Source organism: Sinocyclocheilus rhinocerous, unplaced genomic scaffold, assembly GCF_001515625.1.
Source record: "Sinocyclocheilus rhinocerous isolate Xijiao unplaced genomic scaffold, SAMN03320098_v1.1 scaffold200, whole genome shotgun sequence".
In the NCBI taxonomy this organism is placed as follows: domain Eukaryota; kingdom Metazoa; phylum Chordata; class Actinopteri; order Cypriniformes; family Cyprinidae; genus Sinocyclocheilus; species Sinocyclocheilus rhinocerous.
The window spans coordinates 2,708,353-2,729,136 of NW_015641014.1; the positions used below are offsets into that span (position 1 = coordinate 2,708,353).

Genomic DNA, 20,784 nt, shown 5'->3' on the forward strand with positions numbered 1-20,784 from the left:
AACATTAGCACAAAAACTCATTAATGGAATGTTTTTCTTAAATATTTAGTTGGATGCCCAACTGAATTTTTAAAATGTTACTGCTTACTAGTTTCAGATGGTTCAGAGAACATTAAAAATAACATTCCCATAATGTTTGCAAAGTGATCAAATGTTCCCTTAAAGGGATAGTTCACGCAAAAATGAAAATGCTGTCACTAATTAAGATATTTTTGATGAAATCCGAGAGCTTTCTGACCCTGCTAGACAGCAACGCAACTGAAACGTTCAAGGCCCAAAAAGGTAGTAAGGACATCGTTAAAATAGTCCATGTGACATAAGTGGGTCAACCGTAATATTATGAAGCTACGAGAATACTTTTTGTGTGCAAAGAAAACAAAAATAACAACTTTATTCAACAATTTCTTCTCTTCGTCACATGGACTATTTTACCAATCTCCTTCCTACCTTTCTGGGCCTTGAATGTGTCAGTTGCATTACTGTCTATGGAGAGTCAGAAAGCTCTCGGATTTCATCAAAAATATCTTAATTTGTGTTTTGAAGATGAACGAAGGTCTTACGAGTTTGGAACAACATGAGGGTGAGTAATTAATTGTAGAATTTTCATTTTTGTGTGAACTTTAACGTTTTCTATAATATTCATATAACCAAGAAAAAAAATTAAACATTTAAAAAATAGATGTTTTGAACATTCACAGAGCATTCAGAAATAATTTTTAATAACTTAATGGGAATGTTAGCAAAACATTCGTAGAGCATGTTTTTGTAAGCTGGGGAGCAGGAAAAGTCATGTTTTTATTATATGGCCCCTTGAAGTTTGGGAAGAGATGAAGTATGAAATCAAACAACATCAGTGACACATTTTGTATTTCTCGTCTTCTCGTCTCCAGCTCTTTCCCGTTTCTAGCACAATGGAGAATTCCCCTGTCTCACTTTGTTATTGAAAGTAGGCCAGATTTGATATTCTCCTTATTGTTGTTCACTTTTGATATTTAGCTTCTGATCTCTACGATTTACAGATCGTTTCTTTGGAAAATGATTCAGAAGATGATCTGAATCTTCAGCCTGGAGCTCAGAGTTTCAGCGCAAATGTGTTTAGTCTAGGAAAGATGATCTATTGAGTTTGGATAATAAGTGACGAGGTTATCCATCTCCTCAAACCTCTTGTTTTTGACCCGTCACAACAAACCAGATCTGGGTGTCATTGGAGGCTGGCACAACAAAGGGGTCATTATAGCGTCCGGACTGCATGCAGGCGGCTGGTCATGCAGATGGGACATTGTTCATCAGCATTCAAAAGAGTCTTAAAAACAAAAGCAACTGGGATTGCAATTGGGATTGTACTCCAATGTAAGTTTTAGAGATGTACACAGGACCATCCTTAAACTGCCAACAACTAATATCATATGTGTAAATAAAAGTTATATTTTACTTGCTAATATGTTATTATAACAGTTTGGCTGAACTTGCATGGACAGTGGTTCTACATGATGGAAACATGTTATTGCTACTCAGATTTTCGATATAGGATGAACTTAAGCAAACTGCATAAACTCAACTAAAATTAGACATGCCAAATAACTTGATTTAATCGTGTCCAAATAACATGATTCAATTGTGTGGATTGGAACCACTGTCCATGATAGAATCATGTTCAGTCAAAGAGTTATTTTTAAGTGTGGCTAACTGAAATGCACTTTGGTAGCTGATATGGTTTCTCTGCTCATAGTTAATGGTCATTCTCAGGAAACATTGCCAGCTTTGCTAGAAAACTTTTAAATCATTTTATATGAATGTTGTTTCTGAACCTTCAAAAAATCATGTTTTTTCAAGCTCTCAGTGCATTTTCTTGGGCAAAAAAACTACATATACAGTGCAAGCATGATATTTGAATTAATTAATTAATATACGTTTTCCCCTTTTATTCTGATGTAATGGTGGCATGCAAACTGACTGATATTCCAAATGGCACGATTTCTTGAGAATGACCCACATTTATTAGGTGGTTTTGCTATGTATTTGGTTGAATTCAATATGAGCTGTTACTTGTCCGTTGCTCTGTCTGTAAAAGAGAGACAGATAGAGATAGAAAATGAGCAAGAGAAAATAAAGAGAGAGAGAGAGAGAGAAAGCGCTCAAGATATGAAGCTGGACTGGTCTGTCTGCTGTAAATCTCTTGGCCTTGAATAACACCTCATCCATTAGCATTAAACACCAACATCACACAGACCCATTCACAGAACTACTACTGCTTCTGATACCAATTAACAAGTCACTTCTCCATTTCAGTCCAGAAAAGAATATATAATCATACTCATACTCAAAGTCTAAACTCATTTAGACTTTGATCTTACAACTCTTTCAGCAAGCAATTAATTGCATTTCCCTTGACAGCTGGAAGGTGGAATGGAAATGTGTACTGGTTTGTACATGTATCATTGTGAGCAATTGTGTGTACATGACTTTGACACACTTTTTCCATGCCTCTTGTCTATGATCATAGGACTAACAGTTTATTATTTTGATATATTTTGACTATAATATTTTGATTTAAAATAGGGATTAAATGTCCAATCACTATTTAGCAGAACAAATACAAAATACATAAAAAAGTAGTTGCTTGTGCCAACTCTGCCAACTTGCTTGCTAAACAATTTGGTTTTAAATCAGCTTCAGTTCTTTTTCCTCCATATTCTTTCATTTCTTCAGATTACACAAAACCCTCTCAAACATACTCTTTACTCTGATGTTGCTTAGACTGAGAGAGGGCAGAAAAACACAAGGACACAAATACAGACATATTCAAATGAATCATGACAGCCTTGAGTGTTTGTCATCTGTTCTCTCTAAAGTCCTTCACAGAGGAAGGAGAGAATTGACAGTGCTTTTCAGTGTAATGAAGGAGTGAAGACATTTAATTAGTTTTTGTCCAGTTATCCCTGTTAACTGAAGCCTTTATTGAATATAATGATAATCATAAACAGATATTACATTTTTGTGTGTTGTTATATGGCTAACAGAAAAAGTTCACGATAGGGCTTATATTAAAGATGTACATGATTCTAGAAACCTGAATATATTGTACATTTAGGCTATTAAAATGTTACTTGCCAGAAGAATTGTGACTGATTGCTTGATTCTTTCTTTCTTTCTTTCTTTCTTTCTTGTACATCAGTTGAATTGTAAATCAACCATAAACAGTCTATATATTTTTACTTGATGGAAAATATTATTATTATTATTATTAATAGTAGTATTATCTATCTATCTTCCTATCTATCTATCTATCTATCTATCTATCTGTCTGTCTGTCTGTCTGTCAACCAACCAACCAACCAACCAACAATTTAATTATAAATCCATTGTAACCAGTCTATATATAATGGTCTATAAAAATAACAATAATAATATGTATAATATTTAAAGGGATAGTGTACCCAAAAAATGAACATTCTGTCATTAATTACTCACCCTCATGTTGTTCCAAACCTGTAAGACCTTCGTTCATCAAGACTTACAAGATTACATTCTGGGTACGTACTCTCCAAAATGGCGGAAGACGGTAACTTGGGGAGAAGAACTGCTGAATAAATGATGTTATTATTGTTTTCTTTGTGCACAAAAAGTATTCTCTAAGCTTCGTAAAATTACGGTTTACCGATGTCCTTGCTACGTTTCCGTGTGTTGGTATATCGTGGTAATATCATTGCTGTCTATTGCGGGTCAGAGCGCTCTCAGATTCCATAAAAAATATCTTAATTTGTGTTCCAAAAGAGGAACGAAGGTCTTCGGGGTTTGGAACGACATGAGGGTGAGTAATTAATGACAGATTTTTCATTTTTGGGTAAACTATCCCTTTAAAATATGGCCATGCAGAATAAGGCATCAATATGTGCTTTAATAAACAGCCAATATGCTAGTAATATGCTTGCTAGTTAAAAGTGAGAATTGGTCCATAAAATGAAGTGTTACCTAATAATAATATGATGGTTTCAAATGTTTAAAACAACCAATAAGCCACTTAAGACTGTGCATTAGGGTGATTTTACCAAACATTTTACGTAACAGGGTTTTTGAAACTTTGTTTTGTGCCTAAAAGCAGCTTTTATTTCTTCATTCATGTATTGTCTATGTTCTGCTGTATTTGTACTGTATTCTACTGTACACCAGTGTTTATGACTCAGCTGGTGGTGTAATGCAGCTATTGATATGCTAATGGAAGTGACCTAGAACTGCTGGTGACCTGGTTCATGGGCTTTGTTTTTGTGCTGTAGGGACCTCCAGAGAGAGGACTCTGATTAACCCACCAGCAAACCACTACATATCTAATGATGCACCTGTGTGTCTGTGTGTTTGCACTGAAGCATGGGAGCATCCTCTGACATTTATGAATGATTTTAAGAGGTTTATTTATCCAATTAAACTCCATTCCCCACAGGAACGCTAAACCAAAATAACTGGGCAAAGAAATACCCGTCATGCAACAATGCCAAACAATCACCAATAAACATTGAGGAGAGCCTGGCGCAGGTCAAAATTCAATTCCAGAAGCTGAGATTAGAGGGATGGGTGGAAAAGACATCAGACTCCACTACAGTAAAGAATGACGGGAAAACAGGTGAGAACAACTGTATTTTTAATATCGACCCTTTTGTGCATTATTTCAGAGGTGAAAAAATCAAAATCTGACTTGATGTGAATAGACATTGGCCATTTATTTCTGTAATGTGTTATTTGTCTCCAGTGGCCATTGATGTGGGAGGAGATTTTTTTGTGAGTGGAGGGGGTCTCAGGTCCAAGTTTAAGGTGGGACGTATCACTTTCCACTGGGGCCTGTGCAATGCCTCCTCTGACGGGTCGGAGCACAGCCTCAACGATGAAAAATTCCCCCTGGAGGTATTTCACATAATAAAATAATGTCAATTCTAATTTATATACAGTATATTTTGTCTATTTTTCTTTCTAATTTATTTATTATATGTCTATTTATTTATATAATTATTTATTTCATTTTATGTATTTTATTTATTATATTTATTTCATTTAATTTATTTATAATTTTTTTATTTTGATTATTTATTAAGTCACTGCATAATAAGAAGGATAATGTACAGTCAGCCATTTTACAATTTTCTGAATGCACATTATCTCTTACTTTTCACTGGAAGAGTGAATGTATACAAATGATGATTAGATTTTTTTTGTTTCTGGTGCAGATGCAGATATACTGTTACGAAGCAGATGTTTTCAGTGGCCTCGATGAGGCCCTCAGCGCAGGAGGAAAGATCACAGCGTTGGCCGTGCTGTTTAAGGTAAGTATGGAAGCTTTGTATATATACGTATATTTCAGTAATTTCTTTATTGTTTTGAATTAAGTTTATTATTCTTACCCTGTAAACAAAACGTGTCTAGTTAGCTAAGAAAACAAACTTAATTCCTCATTTTAATCACATCTTAGATATTTGTTCTGGAAAACACAACAAAAATCCTAAGGAAGAGATTTGCAACATTTGTATATTGTGTGTTGCTGATTCTCCCCAACATACATCAAATTAATAATCATAGACAGGCTTAGGCGCTCTTCGAAGCCTCACCACACCCCCGCCCAGCATTTAGCCTGAGGTACAGAGCATTTTCAGAAATCCTCGTCTTCACACGGATGTTTTGATGGTAAAGACTGACAGGACTTAATCATAATGTGTTGCTAAATCTTTGAAATATGTAGGTTTTTCCCTGAGGATATTCTGGTATACTTCATGAAGTTGTGTGCTCGTGTATATTGTGTTGTTTTGTCAGTTTACTGCTGCATGTTTTGAGAGTGTAGCTTGTATGAACATGTCTTATTTTAAAAGCAGATATATGTGGTTAAGAAAAGGGGCAGCAAAATGTGATTTTTTGATGAAAACTCAAATCCATTTAGTCTAAAGAGCAAAAAAACACTGAAATAATGCTCAACAAGCACATGTGCAGTGTTCAGGTGTCCACAATCTTTTGGCCATTAATGTAGGGTAGGGGAAAACGCCCCCCCCTACTGTTTTTCCCAAAATAACCACAAGATAAATTTTTATTGTAACTATGGACTACGTTGACAAGAGTGATGTAGACGTATTCAATATGAAGCTTACACTGGTGATGTACCGGAGAGAAAACGGATTTCACAGTAAATTATCTAATTTTCAGCAGTAAGAAAAAAAGTGTTTTAAATCTTGTTGTTTTGTAGAAAATCACAGTTATATATGATATGAGAACAGTAGGGCCAGTAGATAGAGAGTATGTGTTATTTAATAAAAAATATAATTATATTTTCAGAATGACATAAAACATTTTTTTCAAACATAGTCTGTGGGGTAAAACGCCTGCAGGGGGCAATGGGCAATTGCTGTAGTTATTCTGTTCTGAACATCAAATCCTTTGTTTTTCCATCAAATGTATTCTAAATAGTTGGTTGAATAAAAAAATTTGGATTTTATATTTAAAAATTACCTCAAGTTAGCATCAGGTAGCTCGTTAGCTAGCCAGTTAGCATCAGCTAACAAAATGTTTCAAATAGGCTATTATAATTTTGTAGTTTATAATGATTGATTATATTCTTTTTAATTTTAAGCAAAAACTGTCTATACTCTAATTCTGCTGTAAATGTATAAAGCAAATTGCTTTGTCAGACTGGGGGGCATTTTAAACGCCCCCTTGGTACAAATTAAATTTTTGTTAAAAATCTAATAACATGAAAACTCTGGACATTTTTTATACTTTGTTTATAATTTATGTCATTGTCACTAAAACTATGATAACTTTTCTGAACACATTTAACTTTTGTACACAGTCCTTAAGGGGAGTCGTTTTCCCCCACTCTACCCTATCATGTATCATGTAACTGCTAAATTTGTAAAAAAAAATGTAATGGTTCTCTTCACAGATAAGCACTGAGGATAATGAAAACTATGTGGCCATCATTGATGCAGTCAACAGTGTCAGCCGTTATGGTATGTGCAGTCTTCATATATACAGTATATTTAAAAGTGTCATATTCTACACTTTTGCAAAATATCACAGGAAAATCCTGTTTTCCACAGACCCCATGAGCTGTGTAAATAACGACACAATTTTCATTTTCATTTGAACTATTCCTGTTTTCTCTTGTCAGGAAAGAGTGGCCCCGTCTCTCCGTTCACCCTGCAGGGTCTCCTGCCCAACTCCACAGAGAAGTACTTAATCTATAACGGCTCTCTGACAACCCCACCCTGCTCTGAGACCGTGGAGTGGATCGTCTTCAAAAACACGGTGACCATCTCAGATGTTCAGGTCAGTATAATGGACAGTTTTAGAGCAGTGACCTGCTAGCATATATTTCTGGAATTGCATGGGTTATATACAGATTTAAAGGGACCGTTCACCCAAAAATGAACAATCTGTCATCATCTAAGGCTTTCAAGCTTCAAAAAGGGCACAAAAGCATCATTAAAGTGGTCCATACACCATATTCCAGATCTTCTGAAGGCATCTTGACATATGTCCAAACTTTCTTTGAATTGACTACTTTTATGATACTTGTATTTAGATTTTTCAGTTGTATTACAACTGCTTGGAAAAGAGTGGCCATTTCTTTAAAATGTCCATTTAGTGTTCCACTGAAGAAAGAAAGTCATACAGATTTTGGAACAACATTTTTGGGTGAACTCCTAATTAAGGCTTTGACACAGCAGACGACAAACAGTGGAGACAGACTATGTTATTGAGCTCCATGTGCTGGCAGATTGAAAGATGAGGTCAAAATGAGACAAAATACTGCTGATAACAGTTGTTTATATCCACAAACACATTTCACCCATAAATAATGAAAATTACCTTGTTCTGTCTGGGACAAATTCAATGAATAATTCAAAACCTAAAAGAATTTCACTGCCAAAAAGGGAATTTTCCTACCTAAAAACCCTGAGGCCATCTTCACTTGGACTGATATTGTGACTGTGGTGTCTATTTGTCATTTGGCGTCTGTTGCGCAACACTAACTCTATGTGACACACACACTCTCGGGAACTAAAAACAATTAGCTAGAAATGGCACACAAGCCCAAACATGATGGTACAAATATCAATTAGAATTCAGAGTGTTATCTTAGTTTGACGATATGGTCCGTTTAGTTTCCTGCGTATGTTTTTACATTGGATCTGACATTTGATTTCTTAGAAATCTGTTAAGGCATGTCCAATAATTATAACATTTGCTGTGCTTTTGGCACTAAACACTAAAGTTCACACAAAAAGGATGCCAACTCCCTCGTAAAGAGGAAGACAACAACATTTTTGATTATTGTAATGTTGTATGGCACACATTCAAAAGCAAGCTGTCATTAAATGGAATTAGAGGGAGCGAGCGTAGAGTTACATGTCACAAAAGACTTTAAATGCTTAAATACGGCCTTTGTGTTGTGTGTCATTCAGTCTGGGGCTATTGCCCTCGAGTGACTTGCAAGTCGATACAAGCTACAGTTGAAACACATGGTGAAAGCAGGAGTTTTACCGCAAGGTAACAAACCCACACCTGTCGACGTCACAATGAGAATGACATTGACTCACACACATTAAAGAGCATCTTTGATGTCTGAACACAATAGTGGACGTCTCGCCGCTGGGCTACACTGTGTTTGTGCTGTGTGCAGTTTTTGTGATATATAAAGATTCAGTAGTTATGTTTTAGGAAGGTACGTTTATGCCTCATAATGAGGTTGTAAACAGGATCATAGCAGTTTATCATCACCTGTAAGCTACATCATCTTTGCCAACTTAAAAAAATTATATAATTAAATATTTATATTTACATTACTGTCCGTCTGTGTATAAGTAGTAGGTATTCTCAAGTGAATCTTTATGCAGGTTACATCGATACGCCAGTAGCTGGCGCAAAGTAACTGTCTTTATGAGTGAGTCACTGAATCATTTACTTAACCAATTCGTTCAGAAACATTGATTCATTCAGGAATTCAAAATGAGTGAGTAAGTGAATCATTTTCTCAAGCGATTTGTTCAAAAACACAGATTCACTCACACATGGACAAGTCTGTCTTCATGAGTGAGTCATTGAATCATTCACTAAACCGATTTGTTCAAAAACATCTGGGGCCCAATTTGCATACCATCCACCCTAAATGGTATTTGAGATTAGTAATCTTGAATGCTATTTAGAGTGGATAATATATAAACTGAATCATCAACTCAACCAATTCGTTCAGTAGCACTGATTCATTCAGGAATGAACAAGTTTGTTTTCATGAGTGAGTAAGTGAATCATTCACTCAACCAATTCACAGATTCTTTCACAGATTCATTCAGGAACAGACAAGTCTGTACTTATGAAAGAGTCATTGAATTCTCTCAATCGATACGTTCAAAAACACATGCATCCCAATTTGCATACTATCCAACCTAAATGGTATTCAAGTTTGTAATTTTGAATATTATTTAGGGTGGATAGTATGCAAATTGGAGTCTTTATGAGTGAGTCACTAAATCATTCACTCAACCAATTAGTTCAAAAACACTGGTTTATTTAGAAATGCAAATGTGTGTTGCTTAACTTTTTAAGCACAGCATGCGCAAGACATTTGTGCAACAGTTAAACACATCTGTCTAATGCAAGTTTACATAGAAATAAATGGAACTTCTTGTTTGTTAAACTGTTGTATAGAAGCAATATCAGTTGCAAGATACTCTTGCTCTGAATATCAACATGGTGGACAGACTAATGAAATTTATGGAATTTATTTTATATGACAATACTAGCTGCTTTTAGACCCCTTCAGATGACAGAAACAGTTTTGTTTCCAGATTTGTTGTCTAATCTGTGTCACCGTATGTGTCCACAGCTGGAGATGTTCTGTGAGGTGATGACCATGCAGCAGGCTGGATATGTCATGCTTATGGACTACCTGCAGAATAACTACAGAGAGCAGCAGGAGCAATTTATGGGACAAGTCTTCTCATCCTACACTGGCATCGAGGAGGTCCACACTCCTAGTGCGTACTTCACAAACACACTTACACACGCATAAACAAACTAGGGAAGTATGTGTCTGGAATCATTCACTCTTAAGGTCTTAAAGCATTCAGGCAGTTTTAGGGTCATGGATCCAATTAGCCTCCAACATGATTCTAATCCCAAACAACTGCTTCTCAATTAAATAAGGTTTCTATTTTTATACGATGAAGCCCTCCAGACATTTTCCTACTTTCTATTTATAAATATAGACAGACATTTGGCCCATTTTTAGCCATACGCAATGCTTTCATGACCATTTATGGATGATTCCCACTCATTTCACAGCTGTTATATATGAAGCATTACAAATAAACTGACGTAAGATTTTAAAAACCTCACAAAAGGCTGTACTTATTTAATTATTGAATTTTTAATGATAAATATATAAAACTGTCACCCACAAGGTTTTGGAGGCAAATGGTGCCTCTTTAGAACTTAATTTCTAGATTATTATAATAATTTAATCATTACTATTTAAGCTGCAAGTTAAAAATGAACACTGTCTAAATGTCTAAATTAAACCAAATGTATATTTTACATTTTTGGCTATATATATATATATATATATATATATATATATTTGACAATAATACATGCCTCTTCAAAAATATAGGTGCACGGGTCTGTAATGTAATTACAGAAAATGAGTTGTGTAGTGTTCATGTTTCACAAATCGATTGCTCAGTCCAACCTGTTCATTTTAAAGAACCACTTACAGATCCGAACTGGTTTGCTCTCAGACTTTCCGCTTTAGCAGATCGTTGGTGGAACATCGATGCCCCCATTTCAGATTCCTCCGCTACAGGGTGAACTGGCACGTTTGGCACGTGGGAGTTGTTTTTAAAGGGGCCATCGGCAATGGAAAATGTCCCACTTGTGTCCTTTCAAACACAGATACGCTCCAACCTGTGTCTAAGCTTAAATCAGCGCCTGGGGAATGTCATTTACAACCTTAATGCTGCATTATTACTTTGTAAAGACTGACTGGTTACTTATGACTTCATTTAAACCTTGGGAAAAATTAAATGTGAGGGTGGCAATGTGCTTAAAAAGATTTAAGGGCCAATATTTACTCTCATCAGTTTGGATTATTGATATTCTTTGTTGGATTTGCAGTTTCCTGTAAGTGTTTTACTATATATATATATATATATATATATATAATTCTGATAGGCATCCTTAATATACTGAGTGACTGTTGCAATCTCAGAATAACACAAAAAGGGAACATAAAGCCGAAAGCAGCCAGACAAACCAGATTTGCTTAACCTCTCCTTCACTGTGCTCACAGTATTAACAAGGTTTACTCACCACTATTCGGTCACATCAATCTCTCTGCCTCTCTCTCTCTCTCTGTCTCTAGGTCATGTATCAAAACAGTTTTGAGTTGCTAGGAAACTGTCTCTTTCTGTTTGCCCTCTCACTTGCACAGGCTGAATTCAGTTCAAACTGTTCACACCTAACAGACCAAAATTGATGTTAGCGTGAACTTTACTTTATCAGCCTTTACTTTCCCCTTAATTTATTATCCTCATTGTGTTAATTGAAAGTGGTCTGTGTCACTTGCAATTTTAATAATTAGCTGTTCAGTCATAACCTTAGACTTTAGAAGTTTGTTTGAGATGAATGCAAGACATGACCTGTAAATGCAAGTGTTCACTCCCAAATGCAATTATGTCAGCATAGGGTCTTTTGGGATGGAACAAACTCTACACAAAATGACATATGGAGTGAAGAGAGCATCTAACATGACAGTAAACCAAAAATAGTAATAATTATAATAGTAATAATTATCTTTCATACCAATAAAATGGCATAGAAAGACAATTAATATGTGTTGGAAAGTCACAACGTTCTGCATATATTCTGCCACAATCCACACAAATGTATAAAATTTAGACACATATTACACACATAACTATACATAGTTTTCTTTCGTAAAAATGAGCAAAATAGAGATTAATCAAAATCAAAAATGATTATTGCTTGTTACAGGGTTAACAAAAAATCTTTAATCTATTAAAAATACTTTTAAGTACCCTGACTGGAAATCACTTTTAAGTATCCTGATAGTAGGCAGATTTTTTCATCTGCGGGTGCTTTCTGCCCTCTTGTGTTAGAAGCTGATGGGTGGGGATACACCAGAAACATTATTTACATTATTATGTGGACTGTGAACTAAACCAGTGATAAACCAGTCTATAATCTGCCATAATCTGACCCAATAACTAGTAAACACATTTAAAATGTTACAAAAAAATTCTGTTTCAAATAAACCATGTTCTTTTGTACATTCTCTTCATCAAAGAATCCTGAAAAATAAAATACATCACAGTTACCACATAAATATTAAGCAGCACAACTGTTTTTAACATGAATAAAAATAATAATTTTTTCTTGAGCAGCAAACCAGCATATTAGAATGATTTCTGAAGGATCATGTGACACTGAAGACTGGAGTAATGATGCTGAAAATTCAGCTGTGCATCACAGGAATAAAGTACATTTTCAAATATATTAAAATAGAAAACAGATATTTTAAATTGTAAAATTATTTCACAGTATTCCTGTTTTACAATATTTTTGATTAAATTAATACAGCTTTGGTGAGCATAAGAGACTTACAAAAACAAAATATCTTACAGAACCCAAAGTTTTGAATGGTAGTGAGTGAAGTAGAGAAACCTCTTTTCATCTGGCATCATGCTTTTTCATCATTTTCTGTTCATTTTTGTATAATGTAAGAAAAGGTCCAAAGTGCATAATTGTAATACTATGTGTTTTGGTGTGTTTGCTGTTGTAGTTTGTAGTTCCGAGCCAGAGAATGTGCAAGCCAACCCTCATAATCACACCAGTATGCTTGTGATCTGGGAGAGGCCACGGGCTGTTTATGATTCGAGCATAGAGAGATACTCCATTACCTACCGGCCGGCCCAGGGCAATGATGAATCGGCCTTAGAGTACTTGACTGATGGAGACCAGGATGTGGTAATTTATTAACTTTTTGTCATAAACATCAGATATTAATGAACACATCTTGAAAATCAGGCCTGCATCATCAAGGTCACCTTATATTTGACCTTCTAGAAGTTGAATAACATCTGATAATCAATTGTAATTAATTTAGTTTTTTCCACCACCAGGGGGCGATCATTCAAGACCTGGTGGCCAACACTAGTTACAAGGTGCAGGTAGTTGCCGTGTGCACCAACGGTCTGTATGGCAGAGTGAGTGGCCAGCTGACCGTGGACATGCCCCTGGATGATCCTGGTAAGACCAATCGCGCCCGCCGCCCTCGCATCCGTGGAGAATGAGTTTACAACACTCATGCCCCACATAGTTTTAGTGCAAATGTTAGACAAAAACCTCCAAATGTACAAAAAAAAATTTTTTTTTTAAATCCTTTGCAAACCAGTTACCTTGTCCAGAAAATGGTGTGGCGTCATTTAAGATTTATGAAGAAATGGACACAATCCTTGAGTGGTTTACAACTTTTAGCCAGAAACATACTTTACACAAGTACGTGTTTATGTAAACATAGATTCGAATGCCTGACCTATATTGTAAGAGCATGTGTCCTATTGAACATACAGTTTGTGCTAATGGACCATGTTCTCCAGGTATTAAAGACTTTCTGACACATTTTGGATTTTAGCGACACACAAACTTGAGTTTGCATAGCTATGCTCACGTATTTGCATTTGCCGTTTGACTAAAATTCAGTACTGTAATGTATGCTGTTAAATCAGGCTAACACAAAACGATTGCACATTTGAAAACAACTTAATAAATTGCTGGCAATTTCAGTAGAATATTTTAACTTATAAAAATGTTTTCATTTATATTTATTTAAATGTTTTCATTAGTTTGAACTGTAAAAGGAATTTCTGGTTTTAGGTTTTTTAGGACTTTTTCAGTGTCCTTATATATATTTGTCGTCTTAAATGATTTTCCTCTTATTCTCTGTCTGTCTATCTTATACTTTGTCATCACTATCTGCATTTTGAATTTCCTTCTATATACTAAGATTTTTTTCTATCTCTCATGAATACTCACGATTTCAATGGACTATTTGTGCTTTTTGTGTTCTTTCATTGGAATGTTGGGTCTGTATTTTGCTTACTGATTTATAATAAACTTATCTGTCTCTCTGAGAATCCCTGTCATCATATTTCAGTGTGCATGGATATACGTGTTGTCATTTTCCAATGGTCACACATTTCCTAAGTCACAAGACATTTTTTCATTATTATGTGAAAATATGTTTGAGAGTGGATTGGGTTTACATCAGTAAAAAGGGGCCAGTCTATCTAATAAAATCATATATATTCTACCTTTTAATGTCTCCATGCTTCAAAAACCGATCTTGTCCACATATCACGAAATCTCTGGGGTCTTTTCCACCATATTCTGTCATTGAGTTTGATCCCATGACAGGTAAGAGCCTGTAAGAGACTGTAAGCTCTCTCTATCTCTGTGTGCTGGGAGGCTTTTTAATGCATGAAGGTGTCCAAACTCTCCTGTTGTGTGAACAATGTATGTAATAAAAAAACTGACCCTTTGACCCAAAGATTGCTCCTTTGTATTTTCTTTGTATTGAAGAATGATCTAAACAAACTTCCTATTTGGTGGTGGCCTGGTTGACCTTTCCTTCCTTCTTAACCTCAGTACTCTCAACAGCAACAGAGAATACCAAATGCCAAAAAAAGTCTCTTTAAGGCATTTGGTTTGTCTTTGAATACACATTGAAAACCAGTTTGTGTTTTTAGTTTTGTTTCTCAAACATGAGCATTTCTTTGTCCATCAGGGATGAAATTGTAAGCACTGATTGGTTTTCAAATGTTTCTGAGGTGTGTTTGTGTACATTATGTGACAGTTTTCAAAATTATTTTATTAAATGAAAAGACTGACTGAAAATATTGTCATTATTGGATATGTTCACCAGTTATCTGTACATTATACAATAGTTCAATAAAATACCAGATGGTTTAGTTTCAGTGTCAGACATTTTTTTTTACTTTAAAAAAAGTAAAGAGCATACAGAACATGTAGCTGACTTTTACTCATACAATGTTTTAACTCTTTTATGTCTGGTTAATTTTCAGAAACAGACAATGACTCCGACTCATTTGAGTATGATGAAGAGGTAAATGTCAACATTACTTTAGTGTATAGTTACTTAAGTGATTTTATTCTACAATAGAACTGAACACGTCTTTTCTCTCTGTCCATCTCTTTCTTCTATTTCAGGAAGACTATCACATCAATCCCTTTTTGATCAGACCTGGCACAAATCAGCTTCCATATCCCTTCCAAACCACTACCATCGGCACAAGAGTTACTACAACACAGCGCCCGGTCCATCCAGTCTTCAAGACGACACCAAGGACTCATGAAAGAAGACTCCCGGTAGAAGACTCCCAGAAGACTCATGATCCTTATTTTCCAGCAGTATACACAGATAAACCTACTGTGAAATACACAGACCAACCTACCGTCCTCGCAACCATAACCACCAGTTTTGTTGTTGATGTACATACCACTAGACCAGATGGCTCTAGCATTGTAGCGGGTCTATCCTCAGAGTCTGATGGCCAAAGCAATACCTTCACAGATTCTCCAACAAGCGTCACCCCTGAAACAAACATCATCCCTGAAACAAGCGTTACCCCTAAAACAAGTTCAACCCTTGAAGCAAGTGTAACCCCTGAAACAAGCAGAACACTTGAAGCAAGTGTTACCCCTGAAACAAGCAGAACCCTTGAAGCAAGTGTTACCCCTGAAACAAGCAGAACCATTGGAGCAAGTGTTACCGCTGAAACAAGCAGAACCCTTGAAGCAAGTGTTGCCCCTGAAACAAGCAGAACCCTTGGAGCAAGTGTTACACCTGAAACAAGCAGAACCCTTGAAGCAAGTGTTGCCCCTGAAACAAGCAGAACCCTTGAAGCAAGTGTTGCCCCTGAAACAAGCAGAACCCTTGAAGCAAGTGTTACCCCTGAAACCAGCAGAACCCTTGAAACAAGTGTAACCCTTGAAGCAAGCATTACCCCTAAAATAAGTAGAACCCTTGAAACAAGCGTAACCCTTAAAACATTTGTAATCTCACCTTCGATAGACATTTCGGAGGTTGAGGAAGTGACTCAACCTGTAACCGACTCACACAGCTATGAGGAGAGTTCAGTGACTGTAGCCCCATTGCCTGAAATCCCAATGGAATCAACTTCCTCTACCTTCCCCCCAGAGGTCCCTCTGTGGCCTACAACTGCTAGCTTGCTTTTTCCAACCACTGCCGCTTTCAGCACTGTTCTGTCGCAGACCACCCAGCCGGTGTTTAATGGTGAGAGTGCCTCGTATGCCCCCTCTGTATCTGACACTTTGTCCTATGTGCATGCAAGTCCTGTGTCCCCCTATTCCTTAAGCAGTGTGTTGTCTGAGCCCATCCCTGACTGGGACATCCCGTACACTGTTTCCATCCTGTTGTATGGTGGTGCACAGTCTGTCACCCCTTCCCCTTCGTACCCTACCCTATTCCTCACTGGCTCTGTGTCTTATTTAGACATGGAGCCTGTCTCTAGTGGTGATTGTAATGATGATGATGGTGATGATGATATTTTATCTGGGTCCATCTCCGCTGACCCTCAGTGTAGAAGTAATCTTCCCCTTCAAACGTTACCAGAGGTGACTGCTTCTGCGGTCTCCATGCAGCCAAGTTCTGAACATGACCTCTTTGAGTCCCTCAGTATTGTCTCCACGCTGAGCACTCTTGCACATCTCCAGCCTTCAGTTCCTATTTCTAACGACTACTCTCTGATGACGACAACCCTTGACTCTGACTCTTCGCTCTCAGGTAGCGTTAAGGACTCTAGACTGCTGACGGAATGGGTAGATTCTTCTCTAGTAGCTTCTACATTTAGTCAAGACAGTGGTGCATCTACTGAAATCTCTCTACATGCCTCTTCTAACTTTCTGCTGCCCTCCTCTACTTCGGGACTGTCCCCTTGTAGTGGTCTCTTGGGTGACCCATCTAGTCCTGTAGAACACCATTCATTTCTGTCCACCTCCAGTGCCGGTACTCTTCTGTGCAGCGACGCAGACTTGGACCTCCGCACCGAGGCTCTTTTGTCTTCTCTTCCCATTTCCACCATGCCTTCTAGTGACCCCAGCATTTCTGTTTCAGACACTGTCAGCAGCGTTGCACAAAAAGCTACTGGACAGTCCCAGGGAGCACCTGTTCCCATAAGGCCTTCGACTATTGCGCCAACCCCTACTCCAAAATTCATATTCATACATACTTCTGTGGTGCCTCCAACTGTTGCACCAACCTCTGCCCCAGAATCCATCTCAGTGGTTGCTCCTGTGGTGCCCCCAACCGTTGCGGTTTCCTCTGCTCCAGAGTCTAGTTCCATGCCTACACACTCTGCAGATGGACAGCTGGAGAACAGTGCCTCGGGCTGGGCTCTCGACTTAGATTGGGGCCAGAGCTCAGCATCAGAAGATGAGAGTATTGTTCCATACATCACCACTGCCACTCCTACAGAGGTACCTCCTGATGAGACAGATGATGGGAACGAGGAGCACTCTTCCTCCTTCTACTTCGAGGGTGAGAATGGGACAGATAGTGAATCTACTGAGTTCAGAGTCACTCTGCGCCCCAGCCCATCCTGGACTCTAAGAGGAAGTGGAGAAGAGGAGAGCGGATCAGGTGAAAACCTCACAGATAACGAGACATCTTCAGACTTCAGTATTCCAGAGCGCACTGAGAGGGATTCAGAGGAGGAACCAGTGGAAGGTAAAGCTCTCAGTTGTTGACGTCCATTCCTGAAGGTGCTTCTTGATTTAGACATGTTCAGTGAAGCTTGATCTGTGAAGAGTCTTGAAGTACCTGAAAGCTCTTGCTGCAAGGACAACTAATCCATCCTAAAAACTCCATAACCCACCACAAATGTCACCTAAACAGCTAAAACCTCATCCAGAAAGTGTTCTGTAGAAGTTAGTTCACTGGGAAGGTAAGATCGAAGGGCGCACTACAGTGTCCTTAATTAACATATACATCAAATCTGAGAAGTTAGACTAAAGGTTAAAAAACCATCATCTTAATTAGAAAATTCCATCATCACAATATGTGTCTGGTTCCTTGTCCCATGTGATTCCTGTGTTCTGTTTTGTGTTGCATGTTCTTCATGTGATTATTTGCTTAAATGTGTATTAGCATGCTCACGTCTGTCATCAGAAACATACCAACAGCATGTTGTCCATCTCAAGTTGAATCCAAGACACCTGGTTCTAAATTTAGACTTTACTGTAGAGTTTATGGGCTCAAATTGTAGATTTATATAGTGCTATATGAATGTCAGTATATCAATTTAAACAGCATGGAGGCATAGAATTTGAGCTAAGATTTGGCTTAGCTATGTTAGCACTGATTGGTTATTCTTCCATGGGATAAGTAATTTCACTGTTTGTCCAGCAGAGAGCAGCACATCTCTTTTATTTGGTCACTAGTAGGAGACAGCTGGCAGTGGCAGCATTGTGTTTTGGCTGGGATGAAGAGGTCATCTCAGACAGTCCTAGGTTAGGTCTTAATCTTTCAAACGTGTCTGTCTGCAATGAATCATGACCTGTGAACTCTTTAGCTTCTTAGAGTCAAAACACATTTCTGATGGAATAGATTAAGTGGTGCTATACCAATCCTTATAGATGACATACTGATTATAGGGTCTTTAAGAATCAAAGATAAACCGAGTCAATATCCTGTGTGTCCGATAGCTTGAACTTAATATGTTAAAGAACAAATGGTGGTTTTTAGTGCTTTTATGCAGATTTGGAGTTTAGTTCAAAATAGCACCTTTACCAAAAATTTCATTTTTTATTGTTGCTATCATCCACTGCATTTTTCTTGACTGCACCGTTATTGCATCTACATACTGTAGATATTCATTCATTGTTTTTACATTGTTTTAAGCCATTTTTACTTTTCTTTTTTTTTTTAATTTGTTGATGTTATTTTTTTTTTCAGTTATTCAGTTATTGCATGTATTAAGGCCTACTGGTTTGCAAATTATGTCACTTTAGTACAGTAAGATCAGCATGGATCTGTGTTACAAGTTATGTGAAGTGTGATAGTTCCACTTGTCTTGAAGGTGTGTAAAAAATATTTTATAAGGTGAGTTTGTTTGCATTGTTTATCATACATTTTTATTGTTTAATTATCTCAGTGCGCCAAATATGAGTCTAATAGGATACTGCATTTTCCATCAAGAACATTGATTGCTGATGATGCTCTGATCTGAATAGGGTGTTTTTAACCCATAGATGCCAGTAACAGCAGTCATGAGTCGCGGGTGGGTCTAGCGAACAGCATAGAGCGCCAGAAGAAGGCTGTGATTCCTCTAGCTGTGGTCTCCACCCTCACCTTCCTGGGTCTCATTGTTTTGATTGGCATTTTTATCTACTGGAGGTAAGTCCTATGGATAACAGCATCTTATTTAATACAGAATGATATATTTAATAGAAATGTAAAACTCATTTACATTTTTAATTAACATATATAATCTTTTATAATTTTTTTCATTTCTAATTTGCATACACTTGCTGACCCTTAAAAATGTATACAATTAAATAATATTTACACCATATTTTTGACACGAATAAAGGCAGTTATTTTATATGTTACCCAAGCATTTTTTTTCTGTGCATTTATCATCAGTCATGCATAGTCGGACAGGATGCATGGAAAACAAAAATATACTTCCTCTAAGACAGCTGCTCATGATTTCCGTCATATTGTTACTAATCCATAATCATAACAATCGTCGATAAGGAGGAGAAAGGGGGAGTGGTGTGGCCCCATGAGGAGTGTGTTGTCTGTCTGTGATGGGGGTCTAATCTTGGGCACAGACCCAATCTCACACCCACCGGGTGAGGGACCACCTCAAAAGGAAGCTAGATAAACAAGCCATGATGTCGTGGTAGTCTCTGTGTGTGTGTGTGTGTGTGTGTGTGAAACTGCCCAGAATTCACACCAAAGCGGTAAAAATGGTCCTTCCACACCAGGATGGAAGTCTGAAATCCTGTTCACCGTCAGATATTCCCAACTGTGAAATAAGCAACTTTGGCAATCCCATCAAGAACATGTCTCAGATGTGTAAACAGTTTAGCGGCACAAGATTGTACATTTCTCATTCCGACGTGCCTCTTGCCCCTTTAACATATTGCTCATGCATGACTTTTTGTTGTTAAACCGTGAAGATTGCGAGGAGATTAAATCGGTAATCTTGGAGCCGGTGATTAAATCTCCGATACGCTGATCTGTTGTTTGTGGGCCTACAGGGAACACATGCTGCCAGGCTGGAGAAAGAACCTCCACGTGATTATGTTCAACACGACCAAGTCATGTTCATGTCTTGTTAGTGCAGCCGTGGGTGGTTCAATCTCAGCAGAACATGGGCATGTACGACTGCTTGTCCGTCTGTAGCTACATGGTGCTCATTTGTAGAGCAGACAGATGCGCACTTAATGGGATGTCTTGAAACGTTAGCGTTAAATCTGTGTCGCCCATCATTGTGGTCACTAATCCCTTCCAAGAAGTTTCCGTTTTAGACAAAACAGTTCAGGAAGTCCTCTGGGTGATCCTGTTAAAAACGTGTTGTGGATTAGACTGTATATGGTTTTTGTGTTTATTTTTTTAAGCTTAAGAGTCCAATCTCCAGCACATATGTGGATAAGACAACAACAAATAACCAAAGCTTG

General features: G+C 37.4%; 1 protein-coding gene across 1 annotated transcript in view; it reads left to right on the top strand.

Annotated features, from left to right (window-relative positions):
* The window catches only part of LOC107753671 (receptor-type tyrosine-protein phosphatase zeta-like), a 50,990-nt gene that overhangs the window by 18,165 nt on the left and 12,041 nt on the right, over positions 1-20,784 (top strand). Inside the window, exons 3-13 of the mRNA XM_016569872.1 lie at positions 4,439-4,618; positions 4,745-4,896; positions 5,217-5,312; positions 6,917-6,983; positions 7,145-7,302; positions 9,863-10,013; positions 12,839-13,023; positions 13,179-13,305; positions 15,141-15,181; positions 15,286-17,824; positions 19,348-19,492. Of these exons, the coding sequence (XP_016425358.1) occupies positions 4,439-4,618; positions 4,745-4,896; positions 5,217-5,312; positions 6,917-6,983; positions 7,145-7,302; positions 9,863-10,013; positions 12,839-13,023; positions 13,179-13,305; positions 15,141-15,181; positions 15,286-17,824; positions 19,348-19,492 (3,841 nt within the window). The remainder of the gene's footprint in view (positions 1-4,438; positions 4,619-4,744; positions 4,897-5,216; positions 5,313-6,916; positions 6,984-7,144; positions 7,303-9,862; positions 10,014-12,838; positions 13,024-13,178; positions 13,306-15,140; positions 15,182-15,285; positions 17,825-19,347; positions 19,493-20,784) is intronic.